The sequence below is a fragment of the Rhinolophus ferrumequinum genome, chromosome 17 (genome assembly GCF_004115265.2).
Source record: "Rhinolophus ferrumequinum isolate MPI-CBG mRhiFer1 chromosome 17, mRhiFer1_v1.p, whole genome shotgun sequence".
Taxonomy (NCBI): domain Eukaryota; kingdom Metazoa; phylum Chordata; class Mammalia; order Chiroptera; family Rhinolophidae; genus Rhinolophus; species Rhinolophus ferrumequinum.
Window position 1 is genome coordinate 14,173,031 of NC_046300.1, and position 23,960 is coordinate 14,196,990.

The 23,960-nt window shown below is 38.3% G+C and overlaps 1 protein-coding gene across 2 annotated transcripts in view; it reads right to left on the reverse strand.

Moving 5' to 3' along the window:
• Nucleotides 1-1,669: 1,669 nt before the first annotated feature.
• OXSR1 (oxidative stress responsive kinase 1) overlaps nucleotides 1,670-23,960 on the reverse strand; it is an 82,033-nt gene continuing 59,742 nt past the window's right edge. For both annotated transcript variants that reach the window (XM_033132565.1, XM_033132566.1), the window contains 10 exons: nucleotides 21,062-21,110; nucleotides 20,342-20,407; nucleotides 17,469-17,591; nucleotides 15,935-15,967; nucleotides 11,502-11,633; nucleotides 10,001-10,065; nucleotides 7,617-7,669; nucleotides 5,700-5,768; nucleotides 4,783-4,847; nucleotides 1,670-4,354 (listed from right to left, as the gene is read on the reverse strand). In XM_033132565.1, the coding sequence (XP_032988456.1) occupies nucleotides 4,280-4,354; nucleotides 4,783-4,847; nucleotides 5,700-5,768; nucleotides 7,617-7,669; nucleotides 10,001-10,065; nucleotides 11,502-11,633; nucleotides 15,935-15,967; nucleotides 17,469-17,591; nucleotides 20,342-20,407; nucleotides 21,062-21,110 (730 nt within the window). In that variant the 3' untranslated portion in view covers nucleotides 1,670-4,279. The remainder of the gene's footprint in view (nucleotides 4,355-4,782; nucleotides 4,848-5,699; nucleotides 5,769-7,616; nucleotides 7,670-10,000; nucleotides 10,066-11,501; nucleotides 11,634-15,934; nucleotides 15,968-17,468; nucleotides 17,592-20,341; nucleotides 20,408-21,061; nucleotides 21,111-23,960) is intronic.

The following is a 23,960-nucleotide window of genomic DNA, read 5'->3' on the forward strand; positions in this document are numbered from 1 at the left end:
TGGAGCAACAGGAACTCTCCTTCACTGGTGGGAAGGCAAAGTAGTACAGCTACTTTGGGAAGACAGTTGGTGGCTTCTTACAATCCACAATTGGGCTCCTTGGTATTTACCCAAAGGAGTTCAAAATTCATATCCACACAAAACCCTGCACAATGTTTACTGCATCTTTATTCATAACTGTCAAAACTCAGAAGCAACCAGTAGGTGAATAGATAACAAACTGGTCCTTCCAGACATGGAACATTATTCAGTGCTAAAAAGAAATGAACTATGAAGCCATGAAGACTTGTAGAAACCTCAAATGCTTATTACCAAGTGAAAGAAACTATTCTGAAAAGGCTATATGCAGTATGATTCTAACTTTATGGCATTCTGAAAAAGGCAAAACCATGGAGATGGTAAAAAGATCAGCAGTTGTCAGGGACTAGTGGGGAGGGAGGAAATGAACAGGCAGCATACAGAGGATTTTAGGGCAGTGAAACTATTCTGATCCTGTAATGATGAGTACATGTCATTACACATTTGTTCAAACCCACAGAATGCACAACAGCAAGAGTGAACCTGAGTGTAAACTATGGACTCTGAGTGATAATGATGTGTCAATGTAGGTTCGTTCGTCAACTGTAATAAATGTACTATTCTGGTGCGAGATGTTGACACTGCGGGAGTGGGGGGGGGTCTGTGCATGTGTGGGTTCAGGGGTTATATGGGAACTCTGCGTACTTTCTGCTCAATTTTACTATGAGACTTAAAGTGCTCTAAAAAATAAAGGGGTAGGTGAGCTGACCCAAAGGAGGAATTCATGAACTGCTGCTTTGAACAATGCGACTATGAAGAGGCAGAGCTAGGGAATCAGGCCTCTGAACAAGCTCTGATAATGTCAGAGAGAACAGGCAAGTGGAGAGGCTCTGTTTACTCTTGCTGCGTCCCCTTGCCCCCACAGATGCCATGATCACTTCTAAATGACTGGTATCTCCTCTCTGTCCCCACAATAATCAGAGTCCACTTTTACAACCTGCTTATCTTGAATGTAAATTCAATCAGATCTGTTATTGTCACTCCGAGGCTCCCAGACTTGAGCTCTAGATTACCAGGAGCCACAAGCAGTCCTATCGTGGTTCAAAGGCCATCTTCTGCTGGGAAGGACTTACGATCAGGGAGCTTACTTATCTAGGAGGTGGAGGAATACGGAGGGGTCTAGAATCTTACATGAAATCCCACCATTGCAACATCAAAGCCAAATGGGGACAAGTTCAGCGCTGCCCTGAACTTTCTAACAGGGACTCCCAAGGGCTTGAATCTGGCATCTTTCCCCAGCCTAACAGTACAAACAGAAGCAGTTAGAAAAGATCAATACAAGGAGTTCCCTATCTCACCCTATGAAATCCCCTTGGGCAGATCTTACCTTGCTCTCTTCCGGGATTTCAGTTTGCCCATTTGTACAAAGGTTTTAAGCTGCTGTAATTTGTAGATAAATATATACTTTCTTTAGTTAATGTGCACTTCGGCTTTTCTCTATTCGCATGAAAAATTAAAGTTAGCAGTGACTCCCTGACCCACTTCCCACTGTTCCCCACTAATAGCCACTAGAGTCAAGAACCCGTACACCACGGCAGACAATTTCCTCTTTATTGATTAAAAATGATGGAAACATGCAGCAATACAAAATACAAAGTCCAAAAAAGGGGGAAAAAGTCAAATATTTCACATCTTCCATAATCTAGCGTACGTCACGAGGAGGAACCTCCACTTATTGATACACCATTATTCTATCCTCCAGATTATCAAATAGTATCATCTGGCTCTAGATTTGGTTCAAAACTGAAGCAAAACCCCAAACAAATCCATTAGTCATTTAGAAAGACCACACATTTGACAAATAGCATTGGCACATGTTACCTTGTGCTAAAGTTAGTCCCTACCCCAGGGGCCAGTGATCCTGGGGACCTCAGGACAGAGGTGTACCTTGAACCACCACTCCTGGAGAGGAGCCAGGTCGCTTACTAGGTCACATGCTGTCCCACCTGGCAAGTTTCTGTTCACTTATTTTCTCAGCATCACTGCATAAGGCAGCAAAGGGAGTCCACCATACATCATGCAGAAGAAAAATAACACTGTCCTGGGTTTGGTGTCTGACTCCTAATTCCCAGCAGGGCAAAAAACGAACTGAAAGGAAAGAGAAAGCCCTAGCCCACTTCTACTGTCATGCCTGTCCCACTGCAGTTCAAAGGTAACGGCCGGCTGGAGAAATGGAACAGGAGGGTGGGCTGCCGCTTCCTCCCAGCCTGGGCTTTAGACCATCTCCAAACAGAAAGCTAGAACAGAGTGATGCTACCACCTCTTGGATTCATAACTACATTATGATGGGCTTGCTTGCCACCAAAACAGACTCTAAGGCAAGCCACTAGTCTTGTGCCAAAGAGGACACTATCTTTTTTTCATACCTATTCCAACATCTCCCTGTCCTCCCTCAACCTGCCTCCAAGAGAAAAGAAAGAAAGGAAGAAAGAAAGAAGGAAAGAAAGAAAGGGAAGCTAAATATTTTTTCCAGCAATCTAATCCATCTTCTTTACTCTCTCCAGCCTCAGCAGGCTCCCTCCTGTTAACAATCCTGCTGGGATCATAGGCTTTGGTGTCTGATCCTCTAATCTACTTCCCAACGCTCATCTCCAATTCATGCCCTTACCCTCTCCCCCACGTCCATTCCTTCCCAACATGCCTTTGCATCCAGAGTAGGTGAAGCAAGCCCAGGACTAAAACTATAAGCTCAGGATGAAATAAGAACTTTAGCAAGTCAGCTGTGGGGAAAGCTTTCAGAGATGCTACAAGAGAAAACTAGGTGAAGCCATCTTGTTATTCATAGACCAACAATGCTGGAAAGGGCTGAAGCCATTCTGTAAGAGGCAACTCTCCCTTTTTCATGGGGCCACAGTCCCTCTGTGTGTTGTTTTAAGGCCAGATTGAGGACACCTTTCATATACAAAACTTGTTAGGGCTATTTGCAGTTAGGCAAAGGCTGTGAAACAGTAGGACAAAAAAAAAATTAACCCCACTGATAATTCACATATTGCATTATGAGTGCTCTTTTTTAAAAACCTAAAGAATAATTTATATTATTTCTGTAGAAAATCAAATGAACACTGTCTACTCATAAATCCTAAAAGTCACGGCACATGTGGTTTCCCTTTCCGCCTTGGGTCAGGTTCAGCGCACCGCAGTGGGGACCCCCTCCAAAGGGTCAGTGCAGGCGAGGGGGCCGAAGGCAGGCCTCTCGGGCCCAGTGTGAATCTCCTTTATTGCTGCAGAAATCTCAGCCTTGCATTTCCTCATGACTTGGAGGCCAGGCAAATTGATTTTCATGGGAGGAATGAGGAGCAGTTTTTCTTCAATTTCATTTTTTAAATTCTGAAAATAAATACTTCCACAATGAAATGAGTTATGATTTTTCCTGTTCAAAAACCACTGCTGGGAAAATTCACGTGTACAATCCATTCCTTGATGTTTTCTCTAAAAACAGTCTGAAGTTTTCCTTTGAAGGATCTGATGGCTGAAGTCTGACTACAGTCAGATGTTTTGCACCAGCTGAAGTTAAGGCTAGCAACCCTTTCTGGAGGGAGTGGTGAAGAGGGGTGCCTGAGAGCAGCTTCAGCAAAACGCTTAGAAACATCATGAACAAAACTAGAACACAGTTTAGGCTGCCTCCATCTGAGGCTGTGCTTTTTCCTAACAAAGGTTGCTAGAATTCACATCAGATACAAAAAAACAAAAAAACAAAAAAACCAAACAAACCCTAAATTAAATTCTCTGGGCTCCAGATAAACAATCAACTTCTAATTGCTACTTCAGTGGGGTAAAGAGATATCCCAAAATGCCCACATCCTGTCAGGTGTGGGAGAACAGGCAGCATGAGGAAGCCCAATATAGCTGCTACTTTCCACCCAGTGTCATCACTGGAGTAAGGCAAGATGAGCTGAGAAATCTCCCTCCTGTGCCTTGAAGCACACGGGCCGCTTCTCAGATGGAGGAAGACAGGGGACATGTGCAGTAAGTTTACAAACGGAACTCTTTAAAGGGATGCTGGCCACTGGTGATCCAACTTTTCTTTCCCTGTGGGAAAAAGGGGGAATGATGGCAGGAATAACATAAAGAAAGACCTCTAAAGCTCCTAGCTGGGAGGTTTGTTGCTGGGTTCTTTGGCAGTAGTGGGTTTAGGCCAACAGAAGCAACAGAGATACGCATGTGTGGGATCTCCTTAGGCCGCCTCTTCCAGGGCTGTGATTTAGCTGATGCTGAGCTGGGCAAATCCTATTAGTTTACCATCATCGGGAATATCCGAGCCTTCGACACCAGATGCCTAAGAACCAAACAAAACGAGAAGCTGTGGCTATTTATAATCAAAATTACAGGTAGCAATTAAAACTGCTATGGGGACTATGAGAAGGCAGGCAGAGGGGGACAGGTCCCTGGGATACAAACAGGAGGCAGATGAAAGTGTCTCTTCCAGAAAGGATGGTGGCTGGGCACATAGCTGGAGTCCAGTTGGCTAACAACCTCTCCTAAGAATAGTCAAGGGCCTGAGGTAGGAGACTTCCTGGGAGGGGCAGAGGAAGGGAGACCACTCAAAGGAAGATTTCAGCCCGGGACTTGGGGGGCACTAACTGAACACAATCCACCATATTTTATAATTCTCATCACCCCGGGAATATGGAAGCTGGTCTGAAAGGGCTGCTGGTATGCAAAAAAAGTAAGATGGTTTAACATGGAGGAGGAAGAGATGAATACCAGTTTGAAAGTGACAGATCGATTTGACTGGGGTTCTTCCACAATTTTCTGCAAATTAGCTGCCACTGTAATCATGCAAACAGAGAAAGTAATCAGAAACTTAGTAAATCTACTTTCAACCATATTTTAAGAACTTAAATCGTAGTTTAGAATCTTCTATGTACAATCAAAATGGAAGCAGAAAGAAACCACTCCCCAAACGAAAGTATCTTTTAACTCAACTTCAAGTAGCACAAATACATCTTGAATCACTGTCACATTACCTTTCTTTAGCATGCTGTATTAACGTAGGAAAGACACTCAGGTGAAAGAAGTACGATTTGCCTATTCAGGGGCCAGAAAACCCTAGAATGGGAATCAGCAAACCATGGCCTGTGGCCTATTTCTATCCTGCCTGTGAGTTAAGGGTGGTTAAAAACAACAGAGACTGAACATGGCCCCCAAAGCCTAAACTATTACTATCTGGCCCTTTACAGAGAAACTTTGCTGATGTTCCCTAGACATTGGTCTTTTCCTTCAGTAATACGTACCTATGGCCTGTGTCTTCCTGCTTTTTCTAGGACTGTAATCGCTAAGGATTTTTGCTTACCTCAGCTCCACAAAGGTAGAGTTCATCCTCCACAATGGGTTAGACACGGCCAAGCTTACACTAACTTGTGACTTTTGCCATCACTTCTACCAGGGTCTCTCAAAGAACTGGGTGTGCTTTCACTTACTATCTTCGGGGGTCACAAAACAAACTCAGAAGTGAGATTTTTGTTGTAAGGACCTGTCCCCAAGAACTGTTAGTTCAGCCAAGCTAAGAACCATTTCAAGAATCGTTAGACATGCTCAGTGGAATCAAAGCCTAGTATTCTTGGTCCTAACTGCACAGACAGAGACACAGGGGCACAAAGGCAGAGCACAAAGCAAGTTACCTATTACTAAATCCCTTCCATCGACCAGGCCAGCAGAAATGAGTTCCTGAGAGACACCTTCCGCTGTATCTGCAAGGACAAAAAAGATGTGCTCCATTTCTGGTCCATGCATGTCACTGCTCTCAGAGCGGGTGCTGGCGCTGCCAGACTTCAGCTGCTGAATCTACAGGACCAAGAAGGCAGGTGGGAGTCTTCCTCCCGCTCAAAGGCTTTTCCTACGACTGAGACTATTTTAAGTGAGGGATTCTCACAGGTCTAGTGAGAGGGCCAAATCAATACCACCAGATGGCAAATCTCAGCTCAATGTAAAGATAACTTTCTAGATAATGGTGTAATTTAGGTGGGTTCAGGCCCTTCCTGGGAGAGCACCTTACAGTGATGCTGCAGAAGAAAACTACTCTGAGGGCAGGCCTGGACCTGAGCCCAATGAGCTCTGAGACATGACGACGAGCATGTACCATCTCCAGGGATAATAATAAAAGTGATTTTTTTTTCTCAATTAAGTCTTGAGAGAATTAAATGTAATTTCTTCTCTTTGGGGATCATACTCCATGTTTTTTGCTAAAATCATTTTCTTTTTTCTTCTGGTGGGCTTCTCTTCATATCTGCTTATTCTAGGTGGTATAACCTGAGCAGTGGGTGTACCGAGAAACTAGATGAGGAGAGTTATCCCCAATTACTTTCACCTCTGACTCAGTGGGGCTGCCTCCTGAAGACTGAACACTGAGCCCCTCAAGGGGGATGGGGAGGACTGGGAAGGGTTGTGCACACATTTGAGCAGATGACCAGAGATTTAAATTAGTTCTTTAAAATGTAACTCTGCCTTTAAAATGTAACTTTAAAATGTAATTCTTAAAAGAACTCTGTTCTTTAAAAAGTAAAATGGGTACACCTCTGTACATCTTCATCTGTTTTCTTTAATAGTTGCTGATGATACTGAGACAGCAAGAAGAGAAAGCATGGCACACAGGCCAGATATCCTGCTGTCCACTTCCCAAATCTGAACTGTGAGTAACGAAGGCAACAAGCCTTGTCCCAGGGAGAAGCTCATGGCTAAAAACTATGCATGACGGGGCTTAGCTTCAGCCTCAGAGAGGAGACTGGAAGCCTTGTTTCTTCTTTATTGTCATGGAAGACAACCATGTTCAGTGATAAGAGCAAGAAGTTTGCACTCTGACAGAGCTGCGTTTGAATTCCAGCTACACCTCTTCCCAGCTGTGTGAACTGCAACAAGTTACTTCATCACCTCTCTCTAAGCACTGATTTCATCACCTATACAATGTGGACAGGAATCTTTCCTTATGAGGCTGTATTGAGAATTTAATGAAATAATGCTTAGCACACGCCTGGCCTAAAGTAAGCAGTAAATCAGAGCTATATTAATTACTGTTAGTATTAAACAGTTGACCCTGAACAATGCAGGGGGCGGGTTGGGGGCTCTGATCACCAGTGCAGTCGGATAACTTTGGACTCCACAAAAACTTAACTACTAAGAGCTTCTGTTGACTGGAAGCCTTACCACTAACATAAAAAGCCAATTAATACACGTTTTGTATGTTATATGTATTATATGCTTCATTCTAACAATAAAGTAAGCTTAGTAACATTTTCCTAATGTTATTAAGAAAATCATAAGGAAGACAAAATACATTTACAGCATTTATCTTTTTAAAAATCCACATATAAGTGGACCCACGCAGTTCAAACCCATGTTGTTCAAAGGTCTACTGTACTAGGATTTCTAAATGAAGCTAGTAGTAACTAAATTGCATTTTTATTTTATTCATATGCTTCCATAACTCTTTAAATCAGGAACTTTTGTATAATCCTGTAACAGCAAAATATATCTAAAGGACAAAAACTTCACAACACATTTCATTAAACAAATTAGAAGTTATTTTGTTTTCAGGGCCTCACCTCTCCCAGGAGTAAATTCGAATCGAATATCATTTAGTTCCTTTTTTGAATTCCTATGGAAGAAAACAGAATGTGTAAAATCAATTTCTGAATTTACGCATACAGACTCTGCCAACATATATTAGGAAAGCTGTGCCTCCACAAAGATTGTTCTATTCCCACAGATCATACGATTAGTCCTAATGAGCTCACGCTGCAGGGCTCAGAGCAAGCAACTCAGAGTGACCATCTGATTGTCCTACAAACCTTTTAACATATGTCCTCCAGCGATCGATATAAAAATCTCATGTTTTTGAGGTGATCCTTATAAGCCTACTCCTATCCTTATTCCCAGTAAGATGATCATATAAAACCAAGAGGAAAATGTGTACGAGCACAGGGAGGTGTGACTAAAATGACACAGGATGCCCTTTTCAGCCTTACCTCCACTCCCACCCCACTCTCCCTATGCTTAGGAGAGTCCCTGTTCAAACCTGTAACTGGTGAGGGGCAGTGATAGTGATCACACACCACACACACCCTGTACTGAGTTTAACCAGCCTCCCTGGAGATTCTGGCTGAAGGTGGAGAAATTAGAACATTACGTCTAAAGGCGTAGACGCCTGATCACTTAGGATCCGAATCTATTTTATCTAAACAATGCAGAGGGCTTAGGCGTATCTGGCAAATACTTGAGGATGTTACTGAAATTGTGCCTAAAATACAGCTACCCATCTCCAACACAACCTGCCCCAAGGTGACTTTTTCCCTTGCACTACACCTCCTTTGTGCAGTTGCATACAGACTTTCACTTCTGCACGTATAATACCTTAAATTTGTTTTTAGCTATGTTAGTACATAACACAAATCAACTTCGAACCTCAACTTGATTACCAAGTGAGGCATTTCATTTTCTCTTTTCTTGGTATCCTTCCATAATAGCCAAAAGTGCTACACATAGTCGGCTTCCTACATAACTGTTCAGTTATTCTTTCTGAAACCAGAATAAAATTAAGATAGAATGTTCAGCATCATTTTAGTGATTTACCTGGCAGGCCAAGCACAAACACCTTCAAAGATAATATGCTAACTGAATTAAACCTCTTCTAGTCATTTAACTTCAAAGTCTTTATTACTGAGAATAAGAATCTAGCCTAGTCTTCCATAAGCAGGGTCGCAATAGAGTCCATTAAAAAAACCCACCTTCTCAAAAGCTAACTATGTCACTTTAAAAAGTACCTTCTCCACCTTCCTGAAGCACAACATGTCAAACAGAATTTCTGTACCGTCTACTAACTGCTATAAGATTTCAAAACAAAATTTTGAAAAGACACAAGTGGTATTCTTTATGTACAATTAAAATAGGATAAGATTATCAAGACATTCTATTAATTCAGAACTATTTGAGATAAAACAAGGTTTACTGAATAGGCTTCTGTAAAGGAAAGGTAACCAAATCTGCTTTCTTCATATTTATAGCATAATTTCATTGCTCCTAGTGGTAAAATCAAAACATGCTCAAAACAGCTCTTGCTGTCTTTATCTCTAATTATGGTCATACCAAGAGGAAGGAATTAGGTGATGGTAATCCAGTGGAACTATTTTTAAAATGTTACTAATAGTTAAAGAAGGCCTGAGCTACTTCAGGTGATGCTTTTGAAATTAATTTTTTAAAATGCATTTATAAGTACAATGACCTAACTAGAGTAATACAACAGCCATAGCTATTCAGACAGCTAATACAACAGACAAGAACGCTCTAGAATCCTAATCCAACTATCTGCAAAGGGAGAAAGAGTTAAAATAAACAGATCACCACCGATGGCACTTCCTGTGAGTTAATTGTCAGGGACTCTCCAGATGCCCCAACCAAGAACTGTCAATTAAGAATACTTACTGTAAAATAGAGAAAAGAACTAAAAACATGCTTAGAGGTTTTTCCTTTCATCTTTTTAAGAACAAGGCCTTTATTTGATTTATCACAATCAGAAAGTGCTTCACTCTTGGGTTAGTTGGTCTCAAGAGTCCATGACATTTATATGGTCATAATCACAAGACTAATTTTGCAGATAAATGAACTAGTGCTGCTCCCCTAAAAATTGTTCCTCAATTACAGATCACACTCCTAACTTAAATACTTATCCTGCAAATGGAAATTCATCACTGTTAGTGGAGAACAACCAAGAGAATGTGTGTTATCAGTTGACCTGTTAACATCCAGGGACTCACAATGTTGCTATTATTTCTCAGGGAAACAATACACCCACAAGCCAACTTGCTGCTGGAAGGATATACAATCCTATCCAGTTACTCTCAGGCACAGACTATTGGAATAAGGAGTAACTTTCGAAGAGAAAACAGCATATTTACAATATTCAGAAAACAAAATAAAAATGTCTGCTTACCTTAATCTTAGTACTAGACTGATGGGGATCCTGGTTTCTTGTGAACTTGCTCCTGAAGAATCAGCCTAAAAAGCATTGAAAGGCATAAAGTCATTGCATGGACTATTAAGCGTGGAGGTGACTAATGGTCATCTGCAGAGGAACGTCCACTTGGCAGCAATTTTCTTCAACTCCAGGTGAGGCCATCCTAAGTCCCTAGGGCATTCCCTGCCGTGGGAGGACATGTACTCCAAGGAAGCAACCAGAGCTGAATGTCAGCCTGAGGCGAACACAATTAGAAGATAATTCTCAAACCCATATGAAATTCTGTATGTAGCCACATTTCAATTTTATATTTCTCAGATCCCTGTTCCCCTCTACAAGGGTGAAAAACACGAAGCTGGGTTCTTCCCTTTTAAAAAAATCTCCCAGTGTACCATATGGAAACACACAGGGAGGATCTAAATTGGCTGCCCCTTCAGGAAGCCACCCAACTTGGAGGTTCCAGGTCTTTTAATGGCTAAACTAATCCTCTCTAAAACCTGGACAGCCACCCCTTGCTTGCTGGAGGGATATACATTCTACTTAAGTTGTTTGTAAAATGAACTCCATTTTTCTATCAGTTTCATAAGACAACTATATCTTTTCCCACATGGGCAGACATGGAAAGCTTGGGTGATGAAAAGGTTAAATGAAGTCAGTACCACGACAAACTGGAAACGCTCAAAGCAGTGGTTCTAAAGGCAGACCACCACTGGGGTGTACAAAAATGGAAATTCTGATTTTTTTTCTATTTCTTTCCATCTAAAATGTTAGAGGAAAAAAAAAGAGCCTCTAATATTTAATAAATGAACAGACTCTGAAACCCTTACTCTAACCGTAGAGCATAAGGTCACATGTTACATACAGTATTTGAGGGTCCTTAAGGAAATGAGTGGGAGCTACTCAGCGGAGAAAGGGGGGAGTGCGGGGGTGGGGGGATGAGGCCCTCGTTCCCTCGGCTGCTTTCAGAAATTTGTGCGATTTACAGATTTACAAATATGTGGATTTACAGATTACATTACCTCATCTTAATAAAACCAACCCTCACAAAATTGACAAATATCTTAAAAAGAATAATATAGGAAAATCATGGATGGGAGATAGTATTAATAAATACAAACAAAATAAGTGAACAAAAAGAAAACAAAACAGCTAACAATTCTCCTAGTGTCAAGAGGAACTCAGTCAGCTGCATTCTCAAGTAAAACATAATAATGATCTAGTAAAAATCTGATAAATTAACCCCCAAATTTTTGATGTTTTGAATGTTTCTATCATGAACTTATTTTGTTACTGAAAAACCTTTGTGATACTTGCAAAACTCTCCTAGCTGCCTACCTTACAACTGGGAAAACAGAATTTCTAACTTGTTTCAAACCCTACCAAGACATCAACCTAGTACAGTGTGTGTGTTCCACATTACTCTCTGCTTCCTTCATTGACCCAGAAGGTTGACCACTAAAGCGTGTCCCTGCTTTACCTGAGCTGTTTTTGCTGGCTCTGTGGGGTGCTGGAGAGAGACTTGAGTTGGCTGTGCAGGCTGAGGTAGATGACCAGAAATCTGTTCTGGAACTTGAAGTACAGTACCCTCGGGATCAGGTGTTGGAAACAGCTGTAACAGACACATACACAACTGCAGGTCCGCAAATAATGTTGTTTTGTTCAAAGTCACTGAATGAGGTTGGCTGCACCTCAAAAATCTATGCACTCTTTTGTGTCTGGCTTCTCTCACTTAGCATAGTTTTTTGAGGTTCAGTGATACTGTAGTATTTTAGTCTCCCCAATGCTGATGTATATCAGTAGTTCACTTTTTCTTCTTCAGAACAGCAGCTCATTGTATCATATTTATTTTTAACTACATCTATTCTGACCCCTTTACCCAGCCAAACAGCACTTTCAAAATACAGATTTAAGTATGTAATACAAAATTATAGAAGCTACATTCTTTCATGCCTAGGGACCTTCAATTACATATAAAGAAAGACAACCAACCAATGACTCCTTGATATATCTAAAATGTTTTTCAAAATGGATGTGAAGCTTTATAGCTAACACAGATATATATTACTTTGCATGTTTGAAACATTTCATAAATTTTTATTATATAACTTGGGAGAAAAAAGACTTGATGTTGAGGACAAAATCAAGTTAAACATTTTCAAAATTATAAGTTAGTGAAAAAAATAAATCAATGCAAAGGCCAAAATTTAGAGTTAAAGGAGAAAAAGAATTGAAAGGGCAATAAGAGAGGTAGGTCTAAGGGCTGATAACATATAAGCAAAATCAAGGCGACAAGGAAGTAAAATTTTGTGTTCATTTAGCTTCATTTAGAGGAAATCAAAAGTTACTAATCTGTTCTGGATTTTGATAGAAAAACAGAACTTTAGTTTTCAGGGATCAAATATATGGTGATGGAAAGAGAACTAACTGGGTGGTGAACACACAATGTGATATATAGCTGATGTATTACAGAATTATACACCTGAAATCTATGTAACTTTCCTAACAATTGTCACCCCAATAAACTTTAATTTAAAAAAAGATTAGTTTTGAAAATGTTAATATAATTCTTAGCACTATTTCAAAAGGACAGTTAGTTCCCACAAAGTGTGCACATGTTTACCAATAACAAAGATAAAGGTTATACAAAACAAAGTAATGAGAGGATGTGGAGAAATTAGAACCTTATGCATTGCAGGTAGGAATGTAAAATAGTGCAGTCACTAGGGAAAACAGTATGGCAGTTCCTCCAAATATTAAAAACAGAATTACCACATGATTCAGCAATTCCCTTCTGGATATAGACCAAAAAGAATGGAAAGCAGGGAATCAAACAGGTATTTGTGTAGCCATATTCATAGCAACTTTATTCACAACAGCTAAAAGATGGAAGCAATCCAAGTGTGCATGGACAGATGAATGGATAAACATATGTGGTATGTACATGCAATGAAATATTATTCAGCCTTAAAAAGGAAGGAATTTCTGATACATGTTACATATAAGCACTGAGGGCATTATAAGTGAAATAGCAAGTCACAAAAAGACAAATACTGCATGATTTCACTTATATGAGGTATCTAGAGCAGTCAAATTCAGAGACTAGAAGTAGAACGGTGGTTGCCAGAGCTGGGAAGAGGAGAAAATGAGGAGTTATTACTTAATGAGTACAGAGTTTCAGCTTTGCAAGTTGAAAACAATTCTGCAGATGGATGGTGGTGAGGCTGCACAACAGTGAATGTACTTAATGACCTGAACTGTACACTTAAAAATGGTTAAGATGGTAAATTTTATGTTATGTATATCTGACCATAATTTAAAAATCAACAGCAAAGTCATGAGCATGAGAATATGAGTATGAGCGTGTAAGAGTTCATGTGGAGATGCTATTTAGGCAAAGGCACAGGAGAAGACTTAAAAAGAAAAACTCTGGATAATCTGTAAAATACCCCCTCACTCAATTTCAGGGAAACTACAAATTAGTCAAGGTAGGTTAAGTTAGAGAGTAACAAACAATCTTAAATTCTCAGTAATTACGAGAACAATAGTTATTTCTTGAGCACACTTCATGTCTATCTCTGGCCAGCAGAGGCTAAGTTAGGTATCATCCTCTTTCAGGGATGCAGGTCACAGTGGCAGAGACAAGGGAATCCAGGAACTACTGAGTGGCTCTTCCTGCTCACATGTCACTGGCCAAAGTTAACTGCCATGGCCATACATCACTTCAGGGGCAGGGAAGTGCAATTCTACCATGTACCAAGAAGAAAAGGAGCCAGAAATCTTAATGAACACTAGTTCTAATATAAATGTCAGCTATGGCCTATTATGCTGAGGTACAGTATTTATTTTCAGTCTTAATAGAATATTATGTACACGAATCCTGTACATATCATGTATACAAATGGTATACTGTGCACACAAATGACGTGGAAAAAACAGTTACTTTAAGCATAGTGGCAAGAGCAAATTGGTATAAGAGCAAAACGTGTGCCATTAAACGAATACTGAGCTCAGAGTGCACACTGCTTGATGGAAGATGGTATGACAGGATGCACCCCTGAAATGATTATTGTCTTCAGGTCATGAGCATGGGGCAGGCCAGCCTAACAGGATCCTGTTTAGTAGGATTCCCCATCACACTGAGCAGTGACTATAGATAACTGAATCTCTTTCAGAAGAGAAGACGCTGGGGGGAAAATTCAAAAAGAAAAGGTAGCATATGACAAATTCCTGAACAGATTAATGCAAAAAGACTACTTTCCACTTCAAGCACCTTAAGCCAAAAAAGTAACTCATAAAGTCAAGCAAGCAAAGAAGAACATTCTGGGCCCTTGGGCCAACTTTTAAAATGAGTGCAATGGTTGGGGATATGAAATACAGAATGGGGAATATAATCAACAATGTTATAAAAAATATGTAAGGTGCCAAATGGGCAATGGTCGTATTAGGGAGATCACTTCATAGACTGTGTAGATGCCTGGCCACTGCAGTGTACACCTGAAGCTGAAGCAGAGTAATATTAAATGTCAACTACAATTAAACATATATATACATATATAAATAGTCATGGGATGTGGAGCATAGCATAGGGAATATAGTCAACGGTATTGTAACAATAGCTGTTAACAGATTGGGGGGAGGGGTTATCACTTTGTGAGGGGTGTAAATGTCTTACGGTGCTTTGTACACCTAAAACTAAAAAAAAAAAAAAAAAAAAAAAACGAAAAAAATACCAAAAAAAAGAAAATATATGACTTCTGAAAAAAATGGATAAACAAAAAAAGAATTTCAAGACAGTAGCAGACGGCATTAAACCAAGAACAAGGCTTTTCTAAGTGTGGAGACCTCTGTGGCTGCACAGGCTGCACACCCACGAAATCACCCTGCCTCCGGAGGGATGTGCATGAAATTTGCCCCACTGCTTCATCTCCTCAGAGCTCTTGGTCCAAATACACCATAAAGTCACTGGAAGTGACCACAGGCTGTTCTGCATAATGAAACTGTGATGTTGGATAAAATTCAACCAAACAACTCTTTATTGCTACACAGTCAACATAAACCCCCTGCAATACACAACAGAGAAACACAAAAGGAAATGAGAGTGACCGCAGAGAATTCAAAGCAACCCAACCAGTCCTATAACGCAGAGCGACTATGAGCAGGTGAGCTATATGATGCCTTCAGTGCCAGAATTCACTCAAGGTAATTGAAAAACACTTTAGACTTTCCTGAAATCATTGCATTCCCCCTGCAAAACACGGCTTGAAAGTAGAATGCAGGACAAGCAGAAATACCACGAAAGACTGTCTAGGGATTAGAAACATAGAAGTTTTTATGTTTCAGAAATAAAGACCATAAAAACAAAATACCTATATTTAACTGTTCCTGTGGATGGCAATGAGATATTTTTAGAAGAGAAAAGCTTATATGGTATGTATGCCTTGGCTTGTTTAGATCAGGTTAGATTGCAATGTAATGACTAACCAACGTCAGGTTTTCTGATTAAACAAAACTTCATCGTAAAAAATAAAATGAGTTCAATGGTACCAATTTACTGCCGAAGTCCATTCAAACTCAGATAAAATCCACTGGTATAAATTCTCATTTCCATTTAGGCACATACCGTGTTTCCCAGAAAATAAGACCTAGCCAGACAATCAGCTCTAATGCATCTTTTGGAGCAAAAATTAATATAAGACCCGGTCTTATTTTACTATAAGTAAAATACTATAAGTAAAATAAGGTCTTATAGTAAAATAAGACCGGGTCTTATATTAATTTTTGCTCCAAAAGACACATCAGAGCTGATTGTTCGGCTAGGTCTTATTTTCGGGAAATCACAGTACAAAAAGAATGTGCTTAACATAAAACAAAACCCTATGCTTTAACAATTCAAACACCACAGCTACTTACCTCAGAATTTGATAATTCTTTCACTCGGGGAGACTGAAAGAAAGGCAAAAAAAAGGAGGCTCGTTAACTCAAAACTCATATTAGTTGTAGTCAGTTCCAAACTGCAAGGAATATTGAAATGCAAGTCAACTCTACTGCATTCTGATCCATACATTAACTCACCAGTAACTCTAGTGAAAGTTTTCTGGAAAAGGAAAACTGTTGTGATGCTATTGTATTCTTTGTCCAGGTGGCCTATAATGCATCAGTATACTTACAGTATTTGAAAAGGTCACAACTTGAGATTCCTAGCAAACCTAATGGGACCGAGTTCTCAGCAGGGAGGTTGCATTCCTCAAAGTACAATTCTTTCTATTAATCATGAACATATTATATGCATAATACCCCAGACCAAAGGTAAACCTTCAAGCTAATTATTCAACACATTCTCACCCAAGAGTAATTTGGATTATGGGCTTTAATGGAGAAAACTCTTGAACCAAAATTGAAAAAACCAATTATAATCTTCCACATGAAAATCTAAGTTAAAATTTATTTAGTAAATTGTAATAGTTAGTAGTAATTCTGGATACAGACACTGGAGAATACAAAAACAAGAAAACAAAAACAAAAAATCTTAATATGTCTCTAAACAAATATCAATTTCTGGTGAATTCTACCAAATACAGAGTTAGACTACTTAAAAGGTTAGTTTAGGTTTCCTTTCTTTCTTTTTTTTAAAGTTTTCATCACCATTTTATTAAGGAGACTCAAGGTTCAGTTAATAGCTAATGCATCACAGCAAGCATATGGCCAACCAAAACCTTTTTTTCTAAACTTTATATTTGGAAAAAAATTTCAAACTTATAAAAAAGTCATTAGAAATAAGAACAATAAAAAGAACATCCCTTACTCAGAGTCACCTTTTCTCCTCTTTGCTTTATTATTTAGATGCTCACTTTCCCTCTGTTTTCCTTCCAATATAGGATGCAGTCTGGGATCATGTATGGCAGTTAACTGTCATGTCTCGTTAAGATTTTTTACATCTGGCACATAAACACCTTTGAAGAATGTATCTATCCCCCAAAACACACACACACACACACACACACACACACACACGCACATGCACACGCACGGGCGCGCCACCCAGGATATACCAACTAAAGAAGTGATATACTACGACTTTTCCAACAAAAGGTTAGCAGACCTCAGGAACAACGCTCCTATTGTTACTCTTTCAAGGTCATTAATCTTGTCTTCTGCAATGCCTAATCAGCCATTAATCCTACCTAGTGCATTTTCGTCTCAGATACTGTAGTTTTCATCTTTAGAGTTGGGTCATATGTATAAACTCTAAATATATTCGAACAGACTAGCCAGTAAAATTAACTGGGCTCCTGTTGTTAACCAGTTGTTCAAAAAATTCTGTCACTTGCATTTTTTATATTTTAGCTGGTTAAGCTGAACAGAACCACAGAATACAGTATTATCTCAGAGGCTTTAGACAAAAAGGTAGAGCTCCAGCTAAAGCATATAGTTTAACAAAAGTTACCCTGAGTTGTGATATTGCTGCTTTCCCTTCCTCACTTTCTTCATCAAATTCGTCATCACTCCACTCCCAACCGCCATCTTCTGTCTTATGAAGACGGCCACTGGAACCTGGTACTCTCCGAACCTGCTCGTTGGAAGAGACAAGTGAATTAAGGTAATATTTGACATTTACTACATAGAAAAGTCAGTCATATTTTCCTCTCCTTCTATTACTTCAACACAGTAAGCAGATAATCATTTTCCCCATAAGCATCCTCCACCACTCACTTGCTCTCTGTTCACAATCTCTACTCTTTGTTTACTCACAACCACTGACTTTCCCTATACGTAGTTCTATGCTCTGGGCCCAAACATCATTCAAGTTCTTATGTGAAGTCACAGGTCAAATCCGATTAATGGTTTCATGACCAGAGATGTTTAAAAAAAAAAAAAAAAAAAAGTTACATCTCCCAAATAAATAAACCCAAGATGAAAAATATTCTGCTTTTTTTCTTTTTAATTTTAATTTTTGAAATCACAGTTATACAGTTTTAAGAGTACTATAGCTGTGTAAGTTTTCTTAAGAAAAACAACAATCTCCTACCTTTCATCCTTTGCCCCACAAGCAACCACTTTCAACTCATTTTAGCTTTTTCTTTCAGAATTTATATTCATCTCTCCATGTAACATGTTCTTATTATTACCCATTGGTGTTTTTGGTTTTAGGAATTATCTATTGGACTTCCCACTATGGAAGATGAGAATTTAACCCCATTACCAACCCCCTACTCTTTTCTCAAGATATGTGTATACTGTAATTTCGGTTAAATCAATAGTCAGTGTTTACATAACATGATTATATAATTCACACAGCTGAGCCTTATTGTATATTATAGTTACTTTTTTTTCCTGCATGACATCTTTGTTTCCCCTGGAATTATTTCTATGTACTTGTTACATTTATCCTCCAATTCTCTCCCAGCTATGTAAATCTTCTTACCACTTTCATATACATTACGTATTTTATATCAGTATGACCTTCTTGAGGAAGCCTCCTGATCTGCTCTATCCTAGAAAGGTTTCACACCAGGTTTGGTACTTTAGATCTCACTCTACCATCATCTAGAGGACCATGCTTCCCGGATCACATGATTTCCCTGTTCTTACTTTAAGCACTTCCTCCACTACTAGCATGGCTCATTTACTAAGGCCATGTATTTCTGAATATATCTTGATTCCATCTCCACATTTCCCTCACAGTTTGCCTGCTAAAAAAATGTCTGGGATAGGAATCATTTTCTTTGACCACATTGAACATAACTGCTTCATTATGATCTGGCTTCCAGAGGTACTACTGAGGTCATTACGAATCCTGATCCTGTCTGTAATCGTTCCCCCTTCTCTGGAAGGCCACAGAATCTTCTTTTTGCCTCTAGTGTTCTGAGCTATCATGGTAATGGGCCTTAGTATTGGTCTATTTTCATTCATTGTGCTGGCTTTCCCAATCTGGAAATTCATGACCACCAGTTTTAGAAATTTTTCTAGAATTATTTCTTCAGTGATTTCCTTCCTTACTTGTTTTTTCCATTTTCCTTTTCTGGAACTCTTTTTACTCAAATGTTGAACCTTCTTAAATGATCCTCTAATGTTCTCATCTTTTCTCTCCTGCTTATTTATATCTTGGCCTTTTAAGCTCTGTTTTCTGGGAAATTTCCTCAACTTTACCCTACAGCCTTTGTACTGAGTTTTTTCATTTCTTTTATGTTTTCTGTTTCCAAGAGCTTTTTGTTGGTGGTGTCATTCTCTAAATACTTTTTCTTTTTAAAGTAACAACTTTATTGAGATATAATTCACATACCACACACTTGACCGATTTAAGGTATACAATTTGATGTTTTTCAGTATATTCAGAGTTGTGAAACCTCCGTAATAAAATTTAGATTATCTTCATCACTCACTCCCTACCCCTGGAAAAGAACACCGTACCCATTATCAGTCACTGCCCATTTCTCTACAATCCTTCCAGCCCTAGGCAATGACTATAACCTACTTTGTTTCTATACATTTGCCTAGTTTGGGCATTTCATATAAATGGAATCGTACAACATGTATGTGGTCTTTTGTAACTAACTGGCTTCTTTCAATTAACATAATGTTTTTAAGTTTCATCCATATTGTGGCATGTATCAGTGCTTCATTCCTTTTTATTGCCAAATTATATTCCATTGTATAGGTACATTTTATATATTCATCAGTACACAGACATTCAGGTTGTTTATACTTTTTAGTTATTATGAATAACGCTGCTATGCACATTTGTGTACTTACTTTTGTGTGTACATGTTTTCAATTCTCTTTGACATGGCTAAGAGTAGAAATGTTGGGTCATATGGCAACTGTGTTTAGCCTTTTGAGGAATTGCCAGACTACTTTCTAAAGTGGCTGCATCATTTGACATTCACATTAGTATGTGAGGATTCCAATTTCTCCACATCTTTATCAATACTTATTACTGTCTGCCTTTTTTATTATAGTCATTCTGGTGAGTGTGAAGTGGTATCTTCATTGTTTTCGTATGGTGTGAGGAAAGGGCCTAACTTAACAACTCACTCTGGTAGTTGCAAACAGTGATTTAACATAGTATAGAATTCATCCATCAATTGTCTAACATACCTTTTCCTCGTACTAGATACCAGAGTATCAAATACCTAGGCATGCAGTAGACTAATGATTATTTGCTGAATGAATATATCAAAAGAATGCTAAAGAAAGGATTGAAAGAAAATGAGTAATACTTATATAATTATCAAAGTATTACTTAACATATGTACTTTCAAAATGCAAAAGTAAATTCTTAAGTTATTTTCCAGGAAACTGAGCAAAAGCTCTATTTACCTTTCTAGCTCTTTCAGTAATGGTTGGTGCTCTCTGCAATATTTTTTCTTGAAGAAACTCTTTATTCTGGAAAGGAAAAATAAGTATTTTCTTCTTACAAGATGTTTTTATTGAACCAAAAAAACTGACAAAGAAATGTTCACCACAATTAAAATGTGGCATAGTAACTGTTTTACAAGAAAGTTTGAAAAAAAGCTTCCATTCTTCTATTCTGAAGCTCCTTCAGTACATTAGCACCATGGGTTTATACACTGAGACAGAGCTTTAGTGTACTATATAAACCAGTATCTATAAAAAGTTTGCTTTACCATATGTCCTTTGGGATCATGGTCCCATATTTACAACTACAGTAACATCCCATTTATCTGGTATCTTTGGGAAATGAGATGTTTACCAATTCAGTAGTAAACCCCGAAAGGAGAGTTCTGTATTTTTCACAGATTATATTTATAATGGCAAAATTTAATATTCACTGTTCCTGTTATATGTTTAAACTGCTGACATTTAAATTAATTTATATGAAAATAATTTACTTATTCTAAAGGATGTATCTTAATTATCAAAGATTGTATAGATAGTGCCCTTAGCAATTATTTGATCTACTATCATTCTTCTAAACATAATCATTTTAAGATAATGCAACTTCTGAGCAGTGAATCTAATTTAGGTAACTTAGAAAGATCAAATGGATACATAATATCAAAAGTCAGAATTTCCTACCTTGGCTTTTTGGAAAAATTTGTGCCTCAACAGTTCTGCTGCTGTTGGTCTAAAACCAGAAAAGAAAGTTTTTATAGTTATTTCAAGTGTAATGTGGTATTTTATCTTCAAAAATGAGAAAATGATTTCTTGAGCAACAAGATTAAAAACTCAGTGTACTCCATTTTCCTTAATCTGCTAAAAAGAAAAAAGTAGGATAACCTTGGTATAAGACATTGAGTAGAACAAAAACTCAAACAGAAATGTTCTGATAATAATTATTGACATTGAGTAGAATAAAAACTCAAATAGAAATGTTCTGATAATAATTATTGTAGGTTCTTTGAAAAATTCATTAGCGAAATGTTTCTTTTGGAAGCATGATTTCTTAGAGGCTTCTAATATATCTGCTATTTAATATTATTTCCCAAGAAATAGACTAGACAATGTTTACTTTAAAGAGGCATAAAACTACATCTAAACTCACCAAGTCCTGGGCTTTTTGCTATGTGGCTGCCTGCCAGCCTTCAACTTAGATAACTACGTCTTATAATAGATTTCATAATTTCCCTTAAAAAATTGCAGATTCTTAAAGTAATATATATTTCCCAAATTTAACTCCATTTTTAACTCAACTCTGCACAGTCTTACTTCCTTTGAGTAAAGGCATCATTACCAACTTTACAAACTTTTAAATAAGTATGATTGAGAATACACAATACTACACTTGAGAGATTAGACCTGATTACGCCACACACCTACCATAGAATCCTGAGCAAATCACTTCGCTAAGGTTCAGGATTACCTGGCCAAGTCCCTAAAAATAGTGGTTCTTAAACACTGCTGTGCATTCTATCTAGGAGCTTAAAAAACACCCCGACACCTACGCTACACCCCATACCAATTAATGCAGAATCTGTCGGGGGAAACCCAAGCATCAGTAGTTGTTAAAATTCTCCAGGTGATTCCAATGTGCACTCAAGCTTGAGAATCAGCGCCTCAGAGGACTAGTATCAAGATTAAAAGAGAGAATGAATGTGAAAGTGCTATGCAGACTGACAACAGACATTAGCATTCTGTCAAGATTGCAATATGTTCAAATAGTTTGCACAATATTGTTTCCTAGTATGAGTCATTCCTTTCTCCGAGGTTCATTTCCTTCTTTCCGATGTACAATTTATAAGAGTTGTTTAAGTACTAAAACATGGCTGGAAAACTCAATCCTTGAAAAAGATCTTAATTTCATGCTTAACTCTTTAATAATAGTTTTGACTAGCTGGAGAATTCTGAGTTAACAGTTATTTCTCTCAGCATTATTCCAGTATCTTCTGGCCTTAATTGTTATTATTGGGGGAAGTGGCTATCTACCTGCTATTCCTAACAGTAATCTATTCCTTCAGGGTGCATTTAAAGCTTCTATATGCCTTTGTGTCCAGTAGTTTCAGGACCATGTGTACAAATGGGGAAAGGAGGATGCTGTTTGGAATTTTGGGGGGTGGTCTTTAAGAATGTAGGTATTTCAATTCTAGAAAATTCTCAACCATTATTTCTTTGAATATTGCATCTCCTACGTTCTTTCTAATCTCGCTCGTCAAGTCCATGTATACATATATGTGTATGTATGTATATGTGTATATGTCTGTTACGCACATACACTCTGAACCTTCTCATTCTATCCTCTAAATGTTCATCTTTCTTTTCATATTCCCACTTTTTATCTTTCTGTGCTACATTTGTGCAATTTCCTCAGTACAGTGCAGTGTGATTAAGAGCAGACACTCTAGTCAAACTGTATGGGTTGAAATTCCAGCTCTCTCCACCATTTATTAGCTGTGTGACTGACTTTGGGCAAAGTTACTTAACCTTGCTGTGATTCAGATTCTTCATTTGTAAAACAGAGAATATAATACTGCCCTCCTTATAGGATTACTATAAAAATTAAGTGAGATGATATACGCGAAGTGTTTATAACAGTATCTGGTAACTTGCTTACCGTGTTTCCCTGAAAATAAGACCTAACCGGACAATCAGCTCTAATGCATCTTTTGGAGTAAAAATTAATATAAGACCCAGTCTTATATTATATTATACTATACTATACTGTATTAGACCTGGTCTTATATTATAGTAAAATAAGACTGGGTCTTATATTAATTTTTGCTCCAAAAGATGCATTAGAGTTGATTGTCCGAATAGGTCTTATTTTCAGGGAAAAAGGGGAGTAGTCAATAATTCTCTCTTCTTTTGTTTTATTGGCTGTTCTGTTTAACCAGTCATATGCGGGTTTGTGTTTTTTCTTTAACTCAGAAATGTTCTAAATAAGGTATAATTTTGGTTTACAATCTGGAATAGCTTCCACATCTTCTTTTTAAAAATGCTTTTTATTTTGAAATAATTTTAGATTTATAGAAGTGATGCAAAGATGTAGAGTTCCACATAGCCTTCACCAGCTTCCTCTAATGTTAGTATTTTACATAACTGTATTACAATTATCAAGAAATTAACTAAAAATATTAACATTGGTACAGTACCATTAACTAAACTACAGACCTTATTCAGATTTCCCCAGTTTTTCGACTAATATCCTTTTTCTGTTCCAGGATCAAACCGAGGACACCATGTTGCATTTAGTCTCATGTCTCCTTAGGCCCCTCCACTCTGTGCCACTGCCTCAGTCTTTCCTTTCCTTTCCTTTCCTTTCCTTAACACTTTTGAAGAGTACTGATCAGGTAGTCTGCAGCGTATTTGTCAATTTGGGTTTGTCTGATGTTTTCTCATGCTAGCCTGAAGTTGTAGATTTTGGGGAAGACTACACTACCTCAAAGACACACTACCTCAAAGGGGTGATGTGTCCTTCTCTCTGCATCATATCAAGGAGTATATAATAATCGATGTGTCTTATGAGGAAAAACTGAGGGTT